The sequence below is a fragment of the Scyliorhinus torazame genome, chromosome 2 (genome assembly GCF_047496885.1).
Source record: "Scyliorhinus torazame isolate Kashiwa2021f chromosome 2, sScyTor2.1, whole genome shotgun sequence".
Lineage (NCBI taxonomy): Eukaryota > Metazoa > Chordata > Chondrichthyes > Carcharhiniformes > Scyliorhinidae > Scyliorhinus > Scyliorhinus torazame.
Genome location: NC_092708.1, coordinates 134,424,632 through 134,444,499, shown reverse-complemented (window position 1 = coordinate 134,444,499; position 19,868 = coordinate 134,424,632). Strand labels below are relative to the sequence as shown.

General features: G+C 45.1%; 1 protein-coding gene across 2 annotated transcripts in view; it reads left to right on the top strand.

Moving 5' to 3' along the window:
* cwc22 (CWC22 spliceosome associated protein homolog) overlaps positions 1-19,868 on the top strand; it is a 149,315-nt gene that overhangs the window by 100,731 nt on the left and 28,716 nt on the right. For both annotated transcript variants that reach the window (XM_072477461.1, XM_072477472.1), the window contains one exon: positions 5,415-5,475. In XM_072477461.1, coding sequence (XP_072333562.1) covers positions 5,415-5,475 — 61 coding nt within the window. The remainder of the gene's footprint in view (positions 1-5,414; positions 5,476-19,868) is intronic.

Sequence of the window (19,868 nt, the reverse complement as noted above, 5' to 3'; positions counted from 1 at the left end):
ACTTGGCAAATGCTTATTCTTAATGTCAACCTACATAATGTAATTTTATCAAGGATAATATAACCGTCTACTCCTGATATCTAGACATAGATCTTTACACAGTCAAAAGTGAAAACCTGGCTTCTGCTTGGAGCAAATGTCCACATGTCAATTTGCACACATGATCCCAAGCTGCAATAAATTAGAAGCAGTTTAATAATAATCTTTTATTGTCACTTACGAAGTTACTGTGAAGAGTCCCTCGTTCCCACATTCTCAGCATCTGTTCGGGTAAGCTGGTATGGGATTGAACCCGCACTGCTGGCCTTGTTCTACATTACAAATGAGCTGTCTAGCCCACTGAGCTAAACCGGCCCTTAAGGTTACATGTGAACTTATGCCCATGCTTATCTGGATACTTAAAATCTTATAGCAAATGCTGGAAACCCATTTACTATGGTCATGCAGTCCTTTTGGTACTGGATGAGTAATCAAGAGGCGTTATTATGGTTATGTAGTACTTTTGGTACTGGATTAGTAAAGCGGCTTTGAATTTAAATATCGAGAGGCTGTTTCCTGCCTTGTGTTAGGAAAACAAAGGATTTATATTTGTAAACATTAGAAATCAGGTATAGTTTTAAATGGGTTTAATTTCATCTTTGTGACTGGGAGCGTAAAACCTGTGGTTAGATTCATACTGGACATTAATGTGTGGGTGTCAGTTAAGTTCCAACTGGATTTCTGTTGTGTTTGGAGAGCGCTGCGGTATGAAAAATAAATAAAAGGCATTAGCATGTGACTGTTGCTTAGCAGTTGGAGCCCTTATAATAAAAAAAAGGCTTGTAAGTTTTAGTTTAGGTAATTTGAGAGTAGTTGGATACAGGATCTCAGGGAGTGAACATGTCTCAACTCTGTCAGAAGAAAGACAGGACAGAATAGGAGCTGCAAAGAGGCGGGCTTCCTAAATAACAAGTTACAGTACAGATAACCAGGGAATTGGGACATAAAATGTGTTTAAGACGACTGGAGTTAAAAGATCAGAGACCAAGGTATCGTTCAGAAGAATTTAAGGAAGTGTGTTCTGAGTTAAAGAGACAATCACAGTAACTACATTTAAAGTGGGACGGAATACTTCGGAAGTTGTTGAAACGTTTCATGGCAGTTTAATACAGTCTGGGAATTAAGAGTTAAAGCAATTGTGAACAGTTTGCACAGCAATCAAGACAAAACATCCTAATGGTAAATTCCTGAACTAGATTTGCTGTTAAAAATGGAGCAGAAGCTTTGTAAAAAGTGTTAATTTGTAAAACCTGGATTGGATTTCGGAATGTAAACCACTAAGTAAAGGCATTATTATGAGAGATGATTTTAAAGCGTGTTTTTGGGAATGGAGCTTGGAAATTCTCATGTGACCAATATCTGGGGGAATTCTGAGGAAATGTTCACGTGGGAATTCCGAGTAGAGAGTGTTCCGAGTGGAGAGTGTATTTGCCCACGGTCATCTTGTGTGCTTAAAGGGGGCTTTGTGTGAATGAAGTTATTATAGGGTTAAGACAGTGTTTTTCAAACCTTTTCTCCCCGGGACCCACTTTTGCCAACTGGCTTCCCTTCGCGGCCCACATCATATTCGTTTACCTTTAATGTGAAAAAGGATTCTGTTTGGTCCTCGCGATCTCGCTTGAATCGGGTTCAAAGGAGGAGAGGGCAATGTGCAGACTTCAACCAGATCCTGTATGCCCTCTTCTTTATGAAAATAGAAAATCCAACCTCTCGCATGGAAGTCGTCGTGAAGGGCAATAGCAACAAAATGCATGTTTTACTCAGCATTGGATACTCGCTAGGAGATGCTACTCCAGAATGTTGAGAGCCTCATAGGTTTCTAATGTGTTATTGCAGTTCAGCTACAGCAATGCAGTCGTTAATTTGGAGTCCGCTCTAAATTAATAACTTGGCTCTGTGATTTCAACCTCAAAAGGACTTTTTCACCCACCATTTCTCTTTGAAAATCTGAAACTTTTCCCCTCATTTGCCAGTATTTCCCTGCAAATAACACACATGGGTGTTGCATGCTTATTTGCACTGACTCAATTGACAAAACCGTACCTCAAGAAATGATCTTTTTGCTCATTTTCTCCCAAGTTAAGTTTCTTCTTTGTAGGCTGTTAACCAGAGGTCCTGGAGCACTGTACAGAGCTAACACTAGCGCTGCTCTGTCTTGCTGTGGACTTTACTGAGCAGTTCGCTTCAGCAGATTCTGTTGAGAGGTCCAGCCCAATAGGTACACTGTCTACTTTAGTTTCCGGCCATCTGTTACTTTTAAGAAAACCATTCATCTTTACAGTTCACTTGCTTGCTTGCCAACAGCTGGAAAATGGAAGCAACTCCGCTCGTGATTTGGCACCAATAACATGTACCTTGAGGGCGCTTGAGATTAAGTATGCGTGCAGGACAGGGTGACCTGCTCTCTGCTGCCACTTCTGTCTGGAAGACTCCACACAACCTCATTTATTTCCATTTATAAGGTGGCAGTGACTTGTCATTCATGATGTAGAAGCCATTAGCGGCTGTTGGGTGCTTCTCTCGCTATTGGGACCACTGCAGGAACAGCGAGACTCCCAACATCCGCCCGCGATCCGCTCTTTGAAAAACCATGGATTAATCTGAGTTTAACAATTAAACACAAGTTTTAGGATCAACAAAGGGAGGAGTAAGGAGTATTGTATCATAACCCAATGTTTTCAAATTTTTAAACTTCTTGTTAAAGCTAACAAGTAGTCCTGTGACTCTGTTCACACACGTTTTTCACGGAAAAAGTAAAAGTTACGGTCTTTTGAGCCAGGGTTCCATTCTGGAACCTTCCCGTCCAGTTATAACATCAACTGGGATCATAACACTCGTGAGTTGAGAAATAGGAATCTCAGGACAACGGGGCAGGCCATTCAGGATGCTGTGGGTGCTGAATCTGAGAGTGTACAAAAGAGATGTTTGGGGGCACAAGCAGTCAGAATGTGGGGCAAGGCCAAGAAAGTGGAGTCGAGTGGAGAAGTCTCAATAGTGAATGATGGAGCAATCTTATAAGGTTATTCATGGGTTTGTTGGGTAGTTGCACAGAATATGACCCAAATGGCAGGAGTACAAAAACTATTGGTGTTAAATATAAAATGGTGACTGATAATCCAGTTGAGAATTCAGGGGAAATTTCTTTATTCAAAGAGTGGTAAGAATGTGCAATGATCTACCAGAAAGATTAGTTGAGAAAGCAAAGATATACTGAGGGGAAGCAGGGGAAGCAAATGAGGACTGAAGTAATAGGATATATCAATGAGGTTTGTGAGGCATAAACACCAGCTGAATGGTGTTTTTCTGTGATTTAGATAATTATGCATGTAGTACACACTTCCTTTCCCCCTTCCATAATTAACTCTCAATATACGGTATGTAGGAGGGATGGGAAATAAACAAAGCCTTAAGCTGTGTGCTTATTTCGAGAATATTTTTTAAAAGAAAGCCTGCAGTGTGATGAGCAGATTCCTTTGCATCATCACCAATGATACAGCACTACAGGCAGTCCTCAAATTTGCGACAAAATTAGTTCCTGGAAATGGCATCGTAAGTCAAAACGTCATAAGTTGGGACCGATTTCCTCACAAGGACAATGTTATTTTTTATAATATAAATTTAGAGTACCCAATTCTTTTTTTCCAATTAATCGGCAATTTAGAGTGTCCAATCCACCTAATCTGCACATCTTTGGTTGTGGGGGTGAGACCCAGGCAGACACGGGGGAAATGTATGGGTGGAGTTTGGACAGTGACCCGGGACCAGGATCGAACCCGGGTCCTCGGTGTCGTGAGGCAGCAGCGCTAACCACCGCCACCAGGCTGCCCCTCGTACGAACAGTTTTAAGGATGGAGGATTGGTTCCATCAGGAGAAAAGGCGTCAGGGAGGCAAGGCATGATTTTACCCCGCAATTTACGACCTTGTTTTCCGCAGATTTTAGATATTCACCCCGATTCATTGAAACCTCTGCCGGAAGTCTTGCCGCGGTGCGCCCGACTTGGTTTTGGCTCAAGCCTGGCTAGCAACCATGGGTGCGGCGTGCCAAAATTGTTCAGCGAAAACCATTCTCTGCTTTCTGGGCTGTAGCTCAGCAGGTAGTGTGCTGCCGGCGGGCTGCAGTGACCATTCTCCATAGACGGCCAAGCCCCGTAAGCAGCTGGTGGCCGCGGGTTGAGCTGATCTTTCGACCTGTAGTTACGGCCTGGTGAGAAGAATGCAGGGGGCCCGGTGTTTTGGCGGGAGGTTTCACAACTTTCCCAGGCACGTTTGGGGTCAGCGACCCAATACTGTACTACTGGATGCTGTATTATTTAACTCTGATTCAGCCAAGGCTGCATTTAAGAATGTAAGCAGTAGTGTATATGTTATGATAAAAATATTAAAGATGGGCTAGCTTGGAGTCATAAAGTCAGAACCAACGTCGCAGATTTGAAACAGGGTGCCAATGTATAAGCGTCATTCGTGCTGTTTGACATAACTCTAATGTTGTAAAGTTGAGGCTTGCCTGTTATGGCGGAAGGTTATGCTGTGCACTCCAGAACTAGATCTAGCGTACTGCTTCCAGAGCCGCCCAATAATTAACCCCAACACTCCAGAATAATTTAGTTTGAACTAAGTTGTTTTCACATTTAAATGGGACATGATCATGAAAACCCTCAAAATGCTTCACCAAAGTTGTTATTATAAATGAAGCAACGGGTTAAGTGGGCCATGCTTGGATTTTCGCTTGATTTACAATCCATTAAAGTAGCAGCAGGATAAATTTCCTACTTGAGTTAGATTAGAGTGGATTGAAATACTTTGGGAGAGTGGTTCAATGTAACAAAATCACAGACCTTGAGGTTGTTTCAGGAGAATGTGGTTCCTGTCTTTTGAGCCAGTAACAAGTAAGAATATTGATAACATTTCTCACATCTTGTACACCAAGGGTGTTCAAGCATGGTTCAACTCGCGCAGAATTGATTACTCCAAAAGCTTTGGCAACACCGTGAATTGAAGGCCGATAGATTTAGTCCTCTGAGTTTAGCGCAGTGCAGTAACTGCACTGTGCATTTCATGTAGTATGCTAAATACATACAAATACTTTGAATTTCTGTGGTCACACTGAGAAAACCGAATTGAATGGTGGAAGGAAAAATAGGTTGTGAACAGAAACTTTATTGAGCAAGGAGGGAGCTGTGGAAAAATTGTGCTCGCAAAAATAAAGTTCATTCAAAATGTTAATTTTTACATATAAGATTTCTCATTTTGATTGTATTTCTTTACCTGATGATTAGTTTAATATTTGGTATGATGGCAATTCAAACAGAATGTGTACAAATTACATTTTGAGGCTTTGCTTAATGAGACTTAAGTGCTACTTATATTTTTGCAGTTTGGACTTTGAAGAATGTGCTCACAAATTATTGAAGATGGAATTTCCTGAAAGTCAGACTGTAAGTATTGATTTACATGTGCTCAGGTTGTCTGCAGAAGGTTGGTACAACTGAAAATAAGATAGTTAATTGTTGCTGGCACCCATAAGGAACATGTTGTTTGAGTCCTGTAATGCTATTAACCCTAGCAAGTATCAAGACAACGACAAGATATATGTAGCCTTATGACAGGGAAGACTTAAGTTAAGATACAGCAACAGATGTTGAAGTTGGGTTACGTTTTGGAATGGACAAGAGGTTGGCTGAAGGGTAGAAACCAGTCAACATTTGTTTCAGGGGTTGTATCATGATGAAGCATGTTAAGGGTGTGAAACCGTGTGTCTCGAGATTTCGTGTTGAGACCCATATATTTCTAAAATGCATCAGCAACTTGGAATCAAATTTTGTTAAATTTGTTGGTCAGAAATCTGAATAGACTTGAAACCATTTGAACAACTGGATGCCCTTTCAGGAGCCAGTAGCATTTTTCTGCTGAATTAGCTGAGAGATCACTGTCCGTGTGGAGTTTGTACATTCTCCCCGTGTTTGCGTGGGTTTCGCCCCCACAACCCAAAGATGTGCAGGCTAGGTGGATTGGCGATGCTAAATTGCCCCTTAATTGAAAAAAATGAATTGTGTACTCTAAATTTATTTTTAAAAAGAATTAGCTGAGAGATAGTGAATGATCTTCCTTAGCCGTATTTGTATTTTTGAATGTCGTGTATTGAGTCCACTGCAAATTAGACACTTTTTCACAATGTTTAATTATCGTTTTTCTTCTAACTACCATTCTATATTCGATATTGTGCAAGTGGTCTCTTTTGAGGTAGAAGGTAACCAAGAATGGAATATTTTCCTTCTGCACCATTTCCATTTGTTTCATACGAGGAAAAACTTGTGTTTTACAATTAATAAATGAACTCTACAATTTATATCTCTAATCAGAACCTAGACATATGCAGGACCAGGCAAGAACCTTATAGCACATGTGGCCAACACCAGAGTTCAAAAGTAGATTACACACACAATTTTCTGTATCTCTAATTTTTCACAGCAAATTCTTTGTCTCATTCTCTTAAATATTTCTCGTGATTTCTGCTTGCCTAAATGGGCATTCCTCTATTCCATTCATTATTCCCTTCTGCGCTTTATTCCACACACAACATGCCATATTAAGCTTATTTTCAGAGTTCAACTTCACAATACACTTAATCATTAACCTCTTAATAAAATCCTCTTGAGTACAAGCAAACTTCAGTTGCTGTGGTCGCGCCATCTAGTTTCGATGCCAGGCATCAGATGAATGACCTTTGGCTCCATCACTTTTTTCATAACCATGATATCCCTGCTGTAATATCAAAATTATGGATTCATTTTCAGTTATACCCAGCTCTTTAAACTTTGCTGGTGATATTATCAAGTTACCATATGCTTCATTGTATTAATTGTGTGATAGGAAAGTTGTTGATTACCACACATCTCGGAAAATATTTTTGAGAAATGTGCTTGTATCAATAACGGAAATTTCGAGGGACTTCCGGTGGCGGCTATGAAGGAGTAAGTCGCACATTTGGTGGCTCCCCCTCTGGTCGGACTTTTGGACCTTTCCCCCGTTTTTCTACCGGACTTGAATTGCAAAACGGATGTTAGTGGCAATTGTTTACTGAATTCCCACTTCGGTGCATGGAGAGAAGGGCTAGAAGTGTTCGTAAAGGCAGAAACAAAAAGATAGAGACGGTTTGGGCTGTAGCTGCAACAGAAGACAGCATGGCGGAGGTTCGGACCTCTGGCTTGTCAACCCAGCAGGCTGATGCAAGTCATTCAGGAAGGCTTTGCTATGCAGAAACGGGACTGTTTGGACCCGATAAAAGAGTCGATTGAGCAGTTGGAGCATAGATTGGACGCCCAGGATCGGGCGATCCAGAAGGTGGAGAAGGCGCTGCTGAGCAGGAGGAACATCAGACGGCGGTGGAGGTGGGGTTGCTGAGGGACCAGCAGAAGAAGCTCCTGGAGAAGGTGGAGGACCTAGAGAATAGGTCCCGTCGGCAGAACCTAAGAATCGTCGGGCTCCCAGAGGGGTCCAAAGGAACGGACGCTGGGGCATACATCGCAGACATGTTTGTGAAGCTGCTGGGGGATGGGGCATTCTCCCGGCCCTTGGTGGTGGATAGGGCTCACACAGCACTCGCGAGAAAGCTGCGAATGGGAGACCCCCTGAGGGCAACGGTGGTGAGATTCCACAGGTTCTTGGATAAGGTGCGCATTCTACAGTGGGCCAAGCAGACACGTAGCTGTAAATGGGACAATAGCATCCTGCGGGTTTACCAGGACCTGGGTGTAAAGGTGGCCAGGAGGCGAGCAGGCTTCAACCAGATCAGGTCGATCCTTTTCAAGAAAAAGGTGAAGTTTGGACTGTTCTACCCAGCCCGTCTCTGGGTCACGCATGTGGATCAGCACTTCTACTTCGAGTTCCCTGAGGACACGTTGGACTTTCCGAAAAAGAAAGGGCTGGTGAGGGATTGAGAACTTTTGAACTGGGCTGTAACGTTCATGTTTTTGTTTTTTGTTTTTGTTTCTCTGTTTTTGTAAAAAGTTTCTCATTTTGCGTTTCATGGAAGATGTTTGTGATGCCGTTTGCATTGATTTGGAACCAGCGGTAGAGCTGAGTGAGTTAAGGTTTTCATTTGCACTGTTGGGGGGGGGTGGAGTGGTACTTGTTTTGATCTTGATGTTTTTCTGTTGGGCAATTGTGTGGGGATTGTTTGATGTTGGAGTTTGTTTGTATGAGGGGGGAGGGGGGGAATAATAGGTGGGAGACTATTGTCATCCGGCGCCAGGGATGGGGGGTACCAAGCTAGCTGGGCCGGCTAGCTCACGGAAGAGCAGTGGGGGGGGGGGGGTGCATATGTTTGGTTTAGTAAAGGGGTTGGGTTACAGGGTGTTGTTAGTAGGGGTGGGGGGGGGTGGTGAATGTTCTGCTGATGAGGGAGGGACTTGGGCTGAGGGACAGAGAGGAGGTTGGGGGCGGGGGCTGCCTGGGGATGGACCAGTGGAGGCGCGGAGCACGGGCTGGAGGCGGGCCCAAAAAAGGGGCTGGCTGATCGGCGAGGGGGGTGGGTGGAGAGGAGGGAGGGGCAGGGCAATGTGCCCTCCAACTAGGCTGATCACCTGGAATGTTCGAGGGTTAAATGAGCCGGTCAAAAGGGCACACGTGTTCATGCATCTTAGGGGATTGAAGGTGGACGTGGTAATATTGCAGGAGGCGCACCTTAGACTAACGGACCAGGTTAGACTGCGGAAAGGCTTTGTCAGTCAGGTCTTTCACTCGGGATTAGATTCAAAGACTAGAGGGGTCGCGATCCTGATCGATAAGCGGGTGGTGTTGTGAGGCGGGTAGAATAGTCTCGGACGTGGGTGGTCGGTACATTATGGTCAGTGGGAAGCTAGAGGGGATGCAGGTGGTATTAGTAAATGTGTATGCGCCAAATTGGGATCATGTGGAGTTTATAAAGAGGATGCTGGGGAAGATACCGGACGTGGACTAGCACAGGTTGGTCATGGGAGGGGACTTCAACACAGTTATGATGGACCCTGGCTTGGACCGGTCAAGCTCGAAAACGCGCAGGGTGCCAGAAATGGCAAAGGAACTAAGAGGGTTCATGGAGCTGGTGGGGGTGGTGGGGGGGGTGGTGGGGGGGGGGGGGGGGGATCCATGGCGATTTGGGAAGCCAAGGGTGAAGGAGGGGGGTGGATCCATGGCGATTTGGGAAGCCAAGGGTGAAGGAGTTCTCCTTCTACTCACACGTGCATAAAGTGTTCTCCCGGATTGATTTCTTTATTTTGAGCAGGGCCTTGCTGGCTGGGGTGGTGGACACGGGGTACTCGGCGATTACAATCTTAGACCATGCTTAGCACTGGCTTGACCTGTAGGTTCGTAAAGACCGTAACCAGCGCCCGCACTGGAGGTTGGATGTGGGACTTTTGGCGGATGAAGGGGTGTGTGAGCGGCTGAGGAAATGTATTCAGAGCTACCTGCAGGTCAATGACACGGGAAATTTCAGCAGCGGTGGTGTGGGAAGCACTGAAGGTGGTGGTCAAGGGGGAGCTGATCTCGATCCGGGTCCATAGGGAGAAGGTGGACAGGGCAGAGACGGATCGACTGGTGAAGGAGATACAACAGATTAATAGGAGTTATGCGGAGACCCCAGAGGCAGGGCTTTTAAGGGAACTGCGGAGGTTACAAGTGGAGTTTAGCTTGCTGACCACAGGGAGGGCGGTGGAGCAACTGAGAAAGGGGAGGGGGGTGATCTATGAACATGGAGAGAAGGCCAGCAGAATGCTTGCACAACAGCTTAGGAAGAGGGAGGCAGCTAGGGAAAGTAAAGGACGGAGATGGGAACCTGGTTGGTGATTCAGTCGGGGTGAATAGGGCGTTTAGGGATTTCTACAGCAGGCTGTACAGGCTGGAACCCCCTACGGGGCCGGAGGGGTTGAGGCACTTCTTGAAGGGGCTTAGTTTCCCAAAGGTGGACGGGGAGCGGGTAGAAGTGCTGGGGACCCAGATAGTGATAGTGGAGGGTCTGAAGGCCATGCAGGCGGGTAAAGCCCCGGGGCCGGGTGGGTACCCATAGGAGTTTTATAAAAAGTTCTCGGGGATATTGGGGCCTGTTGTTGAGGATGTTCAATGAGGCAAGGGAAAGAGGGGTTCTGCCCCAGACGATGTCACAGGCAACGATTTCGCTGATTCTTAAGCGGGACAAGAACCCGGAGCTGTGTGAGTCCTACAGGCCGATCTCCCTGTTGAATGTCGATGCCAAGTTGCTGGCCAAAATCTTTACTCCAGGATCGAGGATTGTGTTCCGGACGTTATTGGGGAGGACCAGGCGGGGTTTGTTAAGGGCAGGCAGTTGGTGGCCAACGTAAGAAGGCTGTTAAATGTAATCATGATGCCCCCGGAAGATAGGGAGGTGGAGGTAGTGATCGCAATGGATACAGAAAAGGCTTTTGATCAGGTAGAATGGGATTATCCAAGGGAAATACTGGGACGGTTCGGATTCAGGCGGGGCTTTATTGACTGGGTCAGGTTACTGTATCAGGCTCCTGTGGCTAGTGTACGGATGAATAGGACATCGGACTATTCTAGACTGCACCGGGGGACGAGACAGTGATGCCCCCTCTCTCCACTGTTGTTTGCGCTGGCTGTAGAGCCGTTGGCAATTGCTCTGAGAACCGGGGGGGGGGGGGGGGTTGGTGGGATGGAGAACAGGGTTTTGCTCTATGTGGATGACTTGCTTCTGTACGTTTCGGACCCAATAGAGGGAATGGAAGAAATCATGATTCATGGGGAATTTGGCCGGTTTTCAGGGTATAAGCTTATTATGGGAAAGAGTGAGATTTTTGTGGTCCAGGAGAGGCGACTGGGAGAGCTGCCGTTTAGGTTAGCAGAGGGAAGCTTTAGGTCCCTAGACATCCAAGTGGCGCGGGAATGGGACCGCCTGCATAAATTGAATCTGGCCCGGCTTGTGGACCAAATGAAGGACGATTTTCGGAGATGGGACGTGTTTCCGTTGTCTCTGGCTGGGAGGGTGCAAACGGTGAAGACGACGGTCCTCCCAAGATTCCTATTTGTATTTCAGTGTCTCCCCATCTTTATTCCGCAGTCTTTTTTTAAGCGGGTCAACAGAGTGATCACGGGCTTCGTCTGTGCGGGCAAGACCCCGCGAGTAAGGACGGTAATGCTTGAGCGGAGTCGGGGAGAGGGCGGGCTGGCGCTGCCAAATCTTAGCAACTATTACTGGGCGGCTAATATAGCCATGATCAGGAAGTGGATGGTGGGGGAGGGGTCGGCATGGGTGCGTATGGAGGCGGCTTCATGTAAGGGCACCAGTCTGGGGGCATTGGTAACTGCGCCTCTGCTGTTCCCTCCAGCACAGTACTCCACCAGTCCAGTGGTGGTGGCGGCCGTGAGAGTTTGGGGCCAATGGAGGAGGCATGTGGGAGCAGTGGGAGCATCGATCTGGGCCCCAATCTGTGATAATCACCGGTTTGCCCCGGGGAGTATGGACGGGGGGGTTCCGGTTATGGCGGAGAGCGGGGATTGAGAGGGTGGGGGATATGTTCATAGAGGGGAGCTTTCCGAGTATGAGGGCGTTGGAGGAAAAGTTTGGGTTGGCAAGGGGAATTGAATTCAGGTATCTGCAGGTGCAGGACTTCCTTCGTAAACAGGTGTCGACCTTCCCTCTCTTACCGCAAAGGGGGATTCAGGACAGGGTAGTTTCCAAAGGGTGGGTCGGAGAAGTGAGCGCCTCGGACATTTATAAGGAGCTTATGGGGTCGGAGGAGACGCAGACCGAGGAGCTGGGAGGTGAGATAGAGGATGGTCTATGGGCAGACGCGTTGAGTAGAGTCAACGCGTCCGCAACATGTGCCAGGCTCAGCCTGATACAATTTAAGGTTGTTCACCAGGCTCACATGACAGTGGCTTGGATGAGCAGATTCTTTGGGGTGGAGGACAGGTGTGCAAAATGTGTAGGAGGACCGGCGAACCATGTCCAAATGTTTTGGACATGTCCGAAGCTTAGGGGATTTTGGCAGTGGTTTGGGGACGTCATGTCCACGGTGTTAAAAACAAGGGTGGCGCTGAGGCCAGAGGTGGCGATTTTCGGGGTGTCACAAGACCCGGGAATCCAGGAGGAGAAAGAGGCAGAAGTTCTGGCCTTTGCTTCCCTGGTAGCCCGGAGACGGATACTATTAGCTTGGAGGAACTCAAAGCCCCTGAAGTCGGAGACCTGGCTATCGGACATGGCTAGCTTTCTCTGGTTGGAGAAAATCAAGTTCACCTTGAGAGGGTCACTGTTAGGGTTCACCCGGAGGTGGCAACCGTTCGTCGACTTCTTTGCGGAAATTTAATCGTCAGCACACGGGGGGGGTAGGTTAGATTAGAGTAGGGGGTCAATAAGGGTAGGACCTGTACAAAAGGTAAATGGCTTTTGCACTATGTTTATGGTTTCATGTATATTGTTTATTTTGTTGTTGTTACTGTACCAAAAATACCTCAATAACATGTTTATTTTAAAAAAAAAAAATGGAAATTTCATCCCCACCCCGAATAAAATTTGGAAGACCAAACGACTTGACTCCTGGTCCCACTTCAATCTCTGCACCCTCGTCACCGACTCCATCCAGCTCCCCGCCAATGTCTGAGGCAGAATCAGACTATTGCAACTTTGGTGTTCTATTTGTTCCTCCATCACCAAGAACATCCATGTCCATCTGGTGACATCACCTGCCTTCCTTCCTGTATTCACTTCTTGAAAATTAAAATCCTCGTACACATTTTGGTTATTTGTAGATGTGGCTATTGCAATGCTTTTCCGCCTTGGTCTCCCACCTGGCTCCTCTCTAAACTTGAAATTATGCAAACCTTTTTTGCCTATATCCAAACCCCTAGTGAACTCTGTTCACTCATACTCCTCCGCTCATTGATCCATGTTGGCTCCAGTCCAGCATCCTTATTTTTAAATTCTGCCCTGGTGCCCCCCCACCCCCCCCACCCCCCCCCCCCCCCCCCCCTCAAAGGGGAAAGCAGCCTATGGTCATCTGGGACTATGGCGACTTTACCTTTAACTTTACCTTTAATTTGTATTCCCTGCATGCTTCTTTTCAAAAGACGTGGAACAAAGGACATGTATTTGATTTGCATTAAATGTATTTTCAAAATATACTTTTGGATTCACATTACCTCACTTCCACTTACCAAACTCCACTTTTGGAGGCATTATAATCTTGACAAAATGGTATTGCCATTTATCATTTTTGCTACGGAAGTTGAGCTATGCATTATTTAGTTTGGCTGAAGGGAATGTATTGTGGAACAGCCTCTGCCTGTACAGAATATTTATTCCATCTCGTGCTGCAAAATATGATATGCATGTTTTCATCTGATGCTGCAAAGTATAACATATATTTTAACTTGGGAGGGTGAAATATAATGTTTCTGTACACACTTACCAAACTCTGCATGACAGATAGGTTGTTATTTCTTTACCAGTGCAACCATTGTAGGAGAACTGGGTATTTATTTGTGTTGTGCGAAGGGAAGGCAAAGAAGAAGCATGAAAACTGTCCTCATTGCAGCCCAAGATTGAGAAGATTAAAAAAGTGCTCACAATTTCAAAGAAATGTCGCACAGAAAGAGGCCATTTGGTCCATTGCACCTGTGCTGGCTCTTTGAAGGAGGAGTTGTGCTAAGTCCCACATTCAGCTCTTTGTTTATAACCTTAAAATCATAAGAAATGGGAACAGGAGTCGGCTATTCAGCCCCTTGAGCCTGGTCTAGCATTCCATAGAATCACGGCTGACCTGATTGTCATCGTTGGTGCACTTTTCCTGCCTATCCCTATTATCTTTGACTCCCTTGTCAGTCAAATATCTGTTTAATTCAGCCCTGAGATAATTCAATAGCCAGCCTCCACTGCTGTTCGTCGGTAAAGTCTAAACCCTTTGTGAAGAAATTCCTCCTCATCTCAGCTTTACATGGGAGATCACATATTTTCAAAACTGTGCCTCTGAGACCTAGTTTCCCCCTGGATCCAAAATGTCAAGCAACCAACCCCCCCCCCCAAAAAAAAAAACACCACCACCATCCAGATTCTTACATTTCAATAAGATTACATCTCATTCTTCTGAACTTCAGTGAGTAAAGGCCCAACCTGCTCAGCCTTCCCCTTGCGCTTCCAGCCCTGAGGATTTGCCCTTCACCCTGCTACTGGACAGATAACACAGTCTAAGGACTCGTGCTCTTGGCTGCAAAGATGAGTGCCTGTATCCCAAACTAGATTGTTCCCTTCTATAATTCATTTGGTTTTGCTCCCCCCACCTGAATAGCCTCCCGCATCATGGTGCCATGGTCAGTTTGCACATCCTCCCTGCAGTCGTTGCTCTTGTCCACTCAAGCTGCAAGAGCTTTGAAATTGTTGGTCAATTGCAGTGGCTGAGGCTTTTCCATTGTGACCTTTTAGATCCCCATACCTGCCTCCCTTACAGTCTCTCACTCCTGTCCTCATCTATTATTGTCGATATGATCAAATGAAGGATGGAGGGAAATACAGATGAGGACACGACTTGTAAAGTTGAAATGTTGAGGGAGACACAGCCCTGAGAGCTGACACTCCAGAGCAGTACTGAGGGAGTGCTGCACTGTCAGAGGTGCCATTATTTGGATGAGATGTTAAACTGAAGCCCCGCCTGCCTCCTCGATGGATGTGAACGCTCCCATGGCACTACTTTGAAGAAGAGCAAGGGGTGTTATCCTGGGTGTCCTGACCAATATTTATTCTTCAAATAAAATCCCTAAAAACAGATTGTCTGGTCATTATAACATTGTGGGAACTTGTGCACAAATGGCTGCTTCTTCCGAAGTGATGATACATTGGTTGCAAAGCATTTGGTCATGAAAAGCACTTTTTAATGCAAATCTTTCTTTTAAAATAACTCTGAACTGCTGGAACGATCAAGCTGGAACGTTCAAGCCTAACTGAGTGCAGCACATACAGAAATTTGTTCGAACTTCAATTATTGGAGGATAAAAGATGACAAACTTGCGAGGAGCATTTTTGGATACTCCAGTCTGTAGAGGACAACGGGCATATGTCAGGTTTCACAGGGAGGAGAATAGACATCTGGTAGGATGTTGAAGTAAGCAGTTTTGTGACTGAATGCCTATGGAATCTGCAGCACCGCTCCAAGTCAAACAACATTGAGGACTTGAACTGATAATTGACCTCTGAAAATAAACTCAAAGTTGGGTTAAATCCAATAAAAGATGAACAGAAACACAGCCAAACTAAATTGTAAGACAATTCTGCTTTCTCCTTTGTTCTGAATGAGTACAGGGAACTATGGTGCATGCCACTGTTCTGCCTTCCAATTTTTCCACTTAAGCCTTCAGTGAATAATTTTATTCATTTATTTGCTGTGGTTTCTCAATTAAACCTGAAATACTGCAGTTACATTTTGTTAGTTTCTGTTTGTTAATTACAGCACAGAAGGAGGCCATTCGACCCATCATTTCTGCACCAGCTCCCAAAAGAGCTACCCAGCTAATCCCATTCCCCAGCCCTGTCTCCGTAGCCCTCTAAATTCATCACTTTCAAATATATATCCACCTCTCTTTTGAAACCTATGGAATCCACCTCCATCTCTCTCCCAGGCAGCACATTCCAAACCTCAACAACTCTCTGAGTAAAGAGGTTTCTCCTCATCTCACTCCTAGTTCTCTTGCTGACCATCTTGATATTGTGACCCCTAGTCACAGGCATACCATATAGTGGAACCAGAATGTCCTTCTTTACTCTGTCAAAATTGTTCATAATTTTGAACACGTCAATAAGGTTACCTCTTGATCTAGTCTCCAAGCCCAATTTCTCCAATCTTTCCTTGTAGCTAAAATTCCTCATTCCTGGTATCCATTCTAGTAAATCTCTTCTCCACTCTCTCCAGGGCTTGAACATCCTTCCTTAAATAAGGTGCCCAGAACTGAACACACTACTCCAAATGTGGTCTGACCAATGATTTGTAGAGGTGTAGCATTAGTTCCTTGCTTTTATACTCTATGCCTCTATTTATAAACCCAAGGATTCTATCAGCCTTCTTAACAACTGTTTCAACTTGCCTGACCGCCTTCAGAGAATTACGCACTTGAAGGTCCCTCTGCTCCTGTACCCATCTAAAAGTTGTACCATTGAGCCTATACTGTCTCCCCATGTTTCTTCTACCAAAATGAGGTGTTCACATTTTGCTGCATTGAAGTTCATCTGCCAGGTGTCTGCCCGTTTGGCCAACTTGTCATGTAGCTCTGAAGTAGCTCAGCGTCACCCTCACAATTCACTATTATCTGCTTTTTGGCTCTAAATTGCATACCTGTTTGTACCTGATTTTAATGGGGAAAATAAATCTCCAGAAACTGGAATTGTGTTCATAGTGCTGAGGGAAGTGTCATCCAACATTTGTAGTACTGAGCACTTGCCGAACAGAATATGCGCTTGCTGTGCCGAGAGAGGGGTAATTATAAGTTGTTTTCTGGTGTGATGTTAGACATTTTAATACTGTGTTAATAATAAAGTTTGTTTTAATATACCATATTGCTATTTCTTCATGCAACCACTCCTGGAGCGAGGTGTCTTTTCCACACCGTCTTGCAAAATTACAATAAAATATTGGAGTTTCTGTTCAGTATCCTAGCCTATTTTCAAGAGATTGCACAGTTATTCTACGAATATCATGTATATTTGAATTGTACAGCAAATATGGTGATCTGATTGCCAGAAGAATGGCAAGCATTGAAATCCTATTGGACAAGACCTGTTCAAGGGGCGGCACGGTGGCTAAGTGGTTAGCACTGCTGCCTCACAGCGCCGAGGACCCGGGTTCGATCCCAGCCCCGGGTCACTGTCCGTGTGGAGTTTTCACATTCTCTTGTGTTTGCGTGGGTCTCACTCCCACAATCCAAAGATGTGTAGGGAAGGTAGATTGGCCACACTAAATTGCCCCTCAATTGGATTTTTAAAAAAAAGACTTCAATACCGTATGATTCCTTGTACACCTCCCTTAGCGCGTAGTCTGCTAACACCAATTCTACCCGTGTGATGCAACGCAGACTCAAAATACTTTTAAAAGAACAATAAATCATTTGTATGGTGTTTGTCTTCATTCCTGTATACTGGTTATTGTTGTGCATGTAAAACCAATTTCGGGAGTTCTTGAAAATCTGCCAGTTTCTAACATCCATTTGGCATTAAAGACTTATTTGGGAATTTGTGATGACAAACCAACTTTTTGTGTGTGCTGCATGATATTTATTCAGTGAGGCATTGAGCTGCCTAAATTTGTCAGAATAGACCAAGCTTTCTTTGCAAAAGGCCCCTATTGTTCAACCAGCTGTTCTTGATGAGCATGCTACGCTTAACCATCTGGGCAGTGAAAATGCTAACTGAACAGCTTTATACAGTAAACAGCAATCCTGTATTATTTCTCACAACTGTAAGTGCTTTGTTCATGTAGCTCTGAAGATTACTATCGTTTTGAAACATGTATACAGTGGAAACTCCATTATCCATTACAATGGGGTTTGTCCATCACGATGGAGTTCGTCCATCAATGGCTCATACCAGAAATGGGAAAGTATTCAAATCAAATAATTCAATGTGTTAATGTTAGGTGAATGCCTAGATACTGGTATTGAAGCCAAATTCAGTAGGAATAACATAAATTGAATCTTTCTTGCACTGATTGGTTGTCTGAGAATAGATTAACATTTGAAATACTCATTATCCTGCAAACACGCTTGAAGAACCTGGAAGGCAAATAATTATAATGGGAAATAATGGTGGGTACTTTTTGTGTCTTTTCCTTACTCGTTAGTTGAGAGGTAACTGTGTAAAAAGCAGTAAGACCCTAATGGTATTAGGATCTCCGAAGACGGTTTAAAATTTTATTTTTTATTCATTTCCGCGATGTGGGCATCGCTGGTTAGGCCAGCATTTATTGCCCATCCCTAATTGCCTGTCAGGTGGTGAGTTGCCTTCTTGAACCGCTGCAGTCCTTGAGGTGTAGGTATGCCCATGTTCTGTTAGGGAGGGAGTTACAGGGTGTTGCCCCAACGACAGTGAACGAACGGCGATATATTTCCCAAATCAGGATAGCGAGTGACTTGGAGGGGACCCTCCAGGTGGTGGGGTTCCCAGGTATCTGCTGCTCTTGTCCGTCCTTCTAAATGGTAGTGATCGTGGGTTTGGAAGATGTTGCCTAAGGAATCTTGGTGAGTTGCTGCAGTGCATCTTGTAGATGGTACACACGGCTGCCACTGTTCGTCAGTGGTGGAGGGTCTGAATGTTTGTAGAAGGAGGAGCAACCAAGCGGGCTGCTTTGTCCTGGATGGTGTTGAGCTTCTTGACTGTTGTTGGAGCTGCACTCATCCAGGAAAATGGAGAGTATTCAATTACACTCCTGACTTGTGCCTTGTAGATGGTGGGCAGGCTTTGCGGGGGTCTGAAGGTGAGTTACTTGCCATAGGATTGCTAGCTTTTGACCTGTTCTGCACATTATATAGCTGAGTTTCAAAATTGTTTGCAATTTTTTATTCTTCCGTGGAATGTCAGCTTCGCTGGGAAGGCCAGCATTTGTTGCTCATCCCTAACTCCTTTGAGAAGATCATGATGAGTTGCCTTTGTGAATGGCTGCAATCCATTTGGTATAAGTGCTACTGGGAAGGGAGTTCCAGGATTTTGACTGAGGAAGAGTAGAGTAACAATTATAGAGTTCCAAATCAGGATGGTGAGTGTGGCTTGGAGGGCAACTTGCAGGTGGCGATGTTCCCATGCATCTCTGGTCGAAATTATAGGTATGGAAGGTTCTTTGAAGCAACCTTGCAGTGCATCTTGTAGATAGTGCACACTGTTGCCACTGTGTGTCATTGGTGGAGGGGGGTGAACGTTTAAGCTGATGAATGGGGTGCCAATCAAGCAGGCTTTTTTTTTTCCTTTATAGTGTTGAGCTCTGAGTGTTGTTGGAACCGCACTCATCTGGACTTTTTTAAAGACAGATTGACCTTCTCTTGAAGCCACTGTGTTTAAATGGCTGACCCAGTTTATTTTCTTGTCAATGGTAACTCCCAGGGTGTTGACAGTGAGATGGTAAGGCCATTCAATGTAAAAAGTAGATAGATTAGATTCTCTCTTGTTGGCGATGGTCATTATTTGACACTTCTGTGATGCAAATGTCACTGCCACTTATCAACCCAAGCCCGAATGTTCTGTTCATGCTATATATGGGCATGGGCTGCTTCAGTATCTGAGGAGATGTGAATGGTGCTGAATATTGTGGCAATGATTAGTGTACATCCCCAATTCTGATCTTGTGATTAAGAGAAGGTCGTGAACAAAGTTGCTGAAGACATTTGGATCCAAACACCACCCTAGGGACTCCTGCAGTAATGTGCTGGGGCAGAACACTGAATGGTGAGATGATTGACTTCTAACAACCAAAACCATCTTCCTTTGTGCTAGGTATGAGTTCAACCAGTGGAGTCTTTTCCTCCTAATTCCCACTGATTCCTTGATGATGCCACACTTGGTCTCAGGCTGCACTGATGTCAAGGACAGTCACTATTACGCTCCCCTCTGATTTATACATGTTTGTGCCAAGGGCTCTGATGAGGAGAGGAGCTAAGTCATCCTGGTGGAACCCAAGCAAATCAACCAGCAGTGATCATCTTTTCGACCATGCTAAATTCGACCATGCAGGTCATTGCAGTGTAAATGCCACTTGACGTCCCATCAACAACACTTTCCATGACTTTGCTGATGATCGAGAGTAGATCGATAGAACTGGAATCAACTGGATAGATTTGTCCTGTG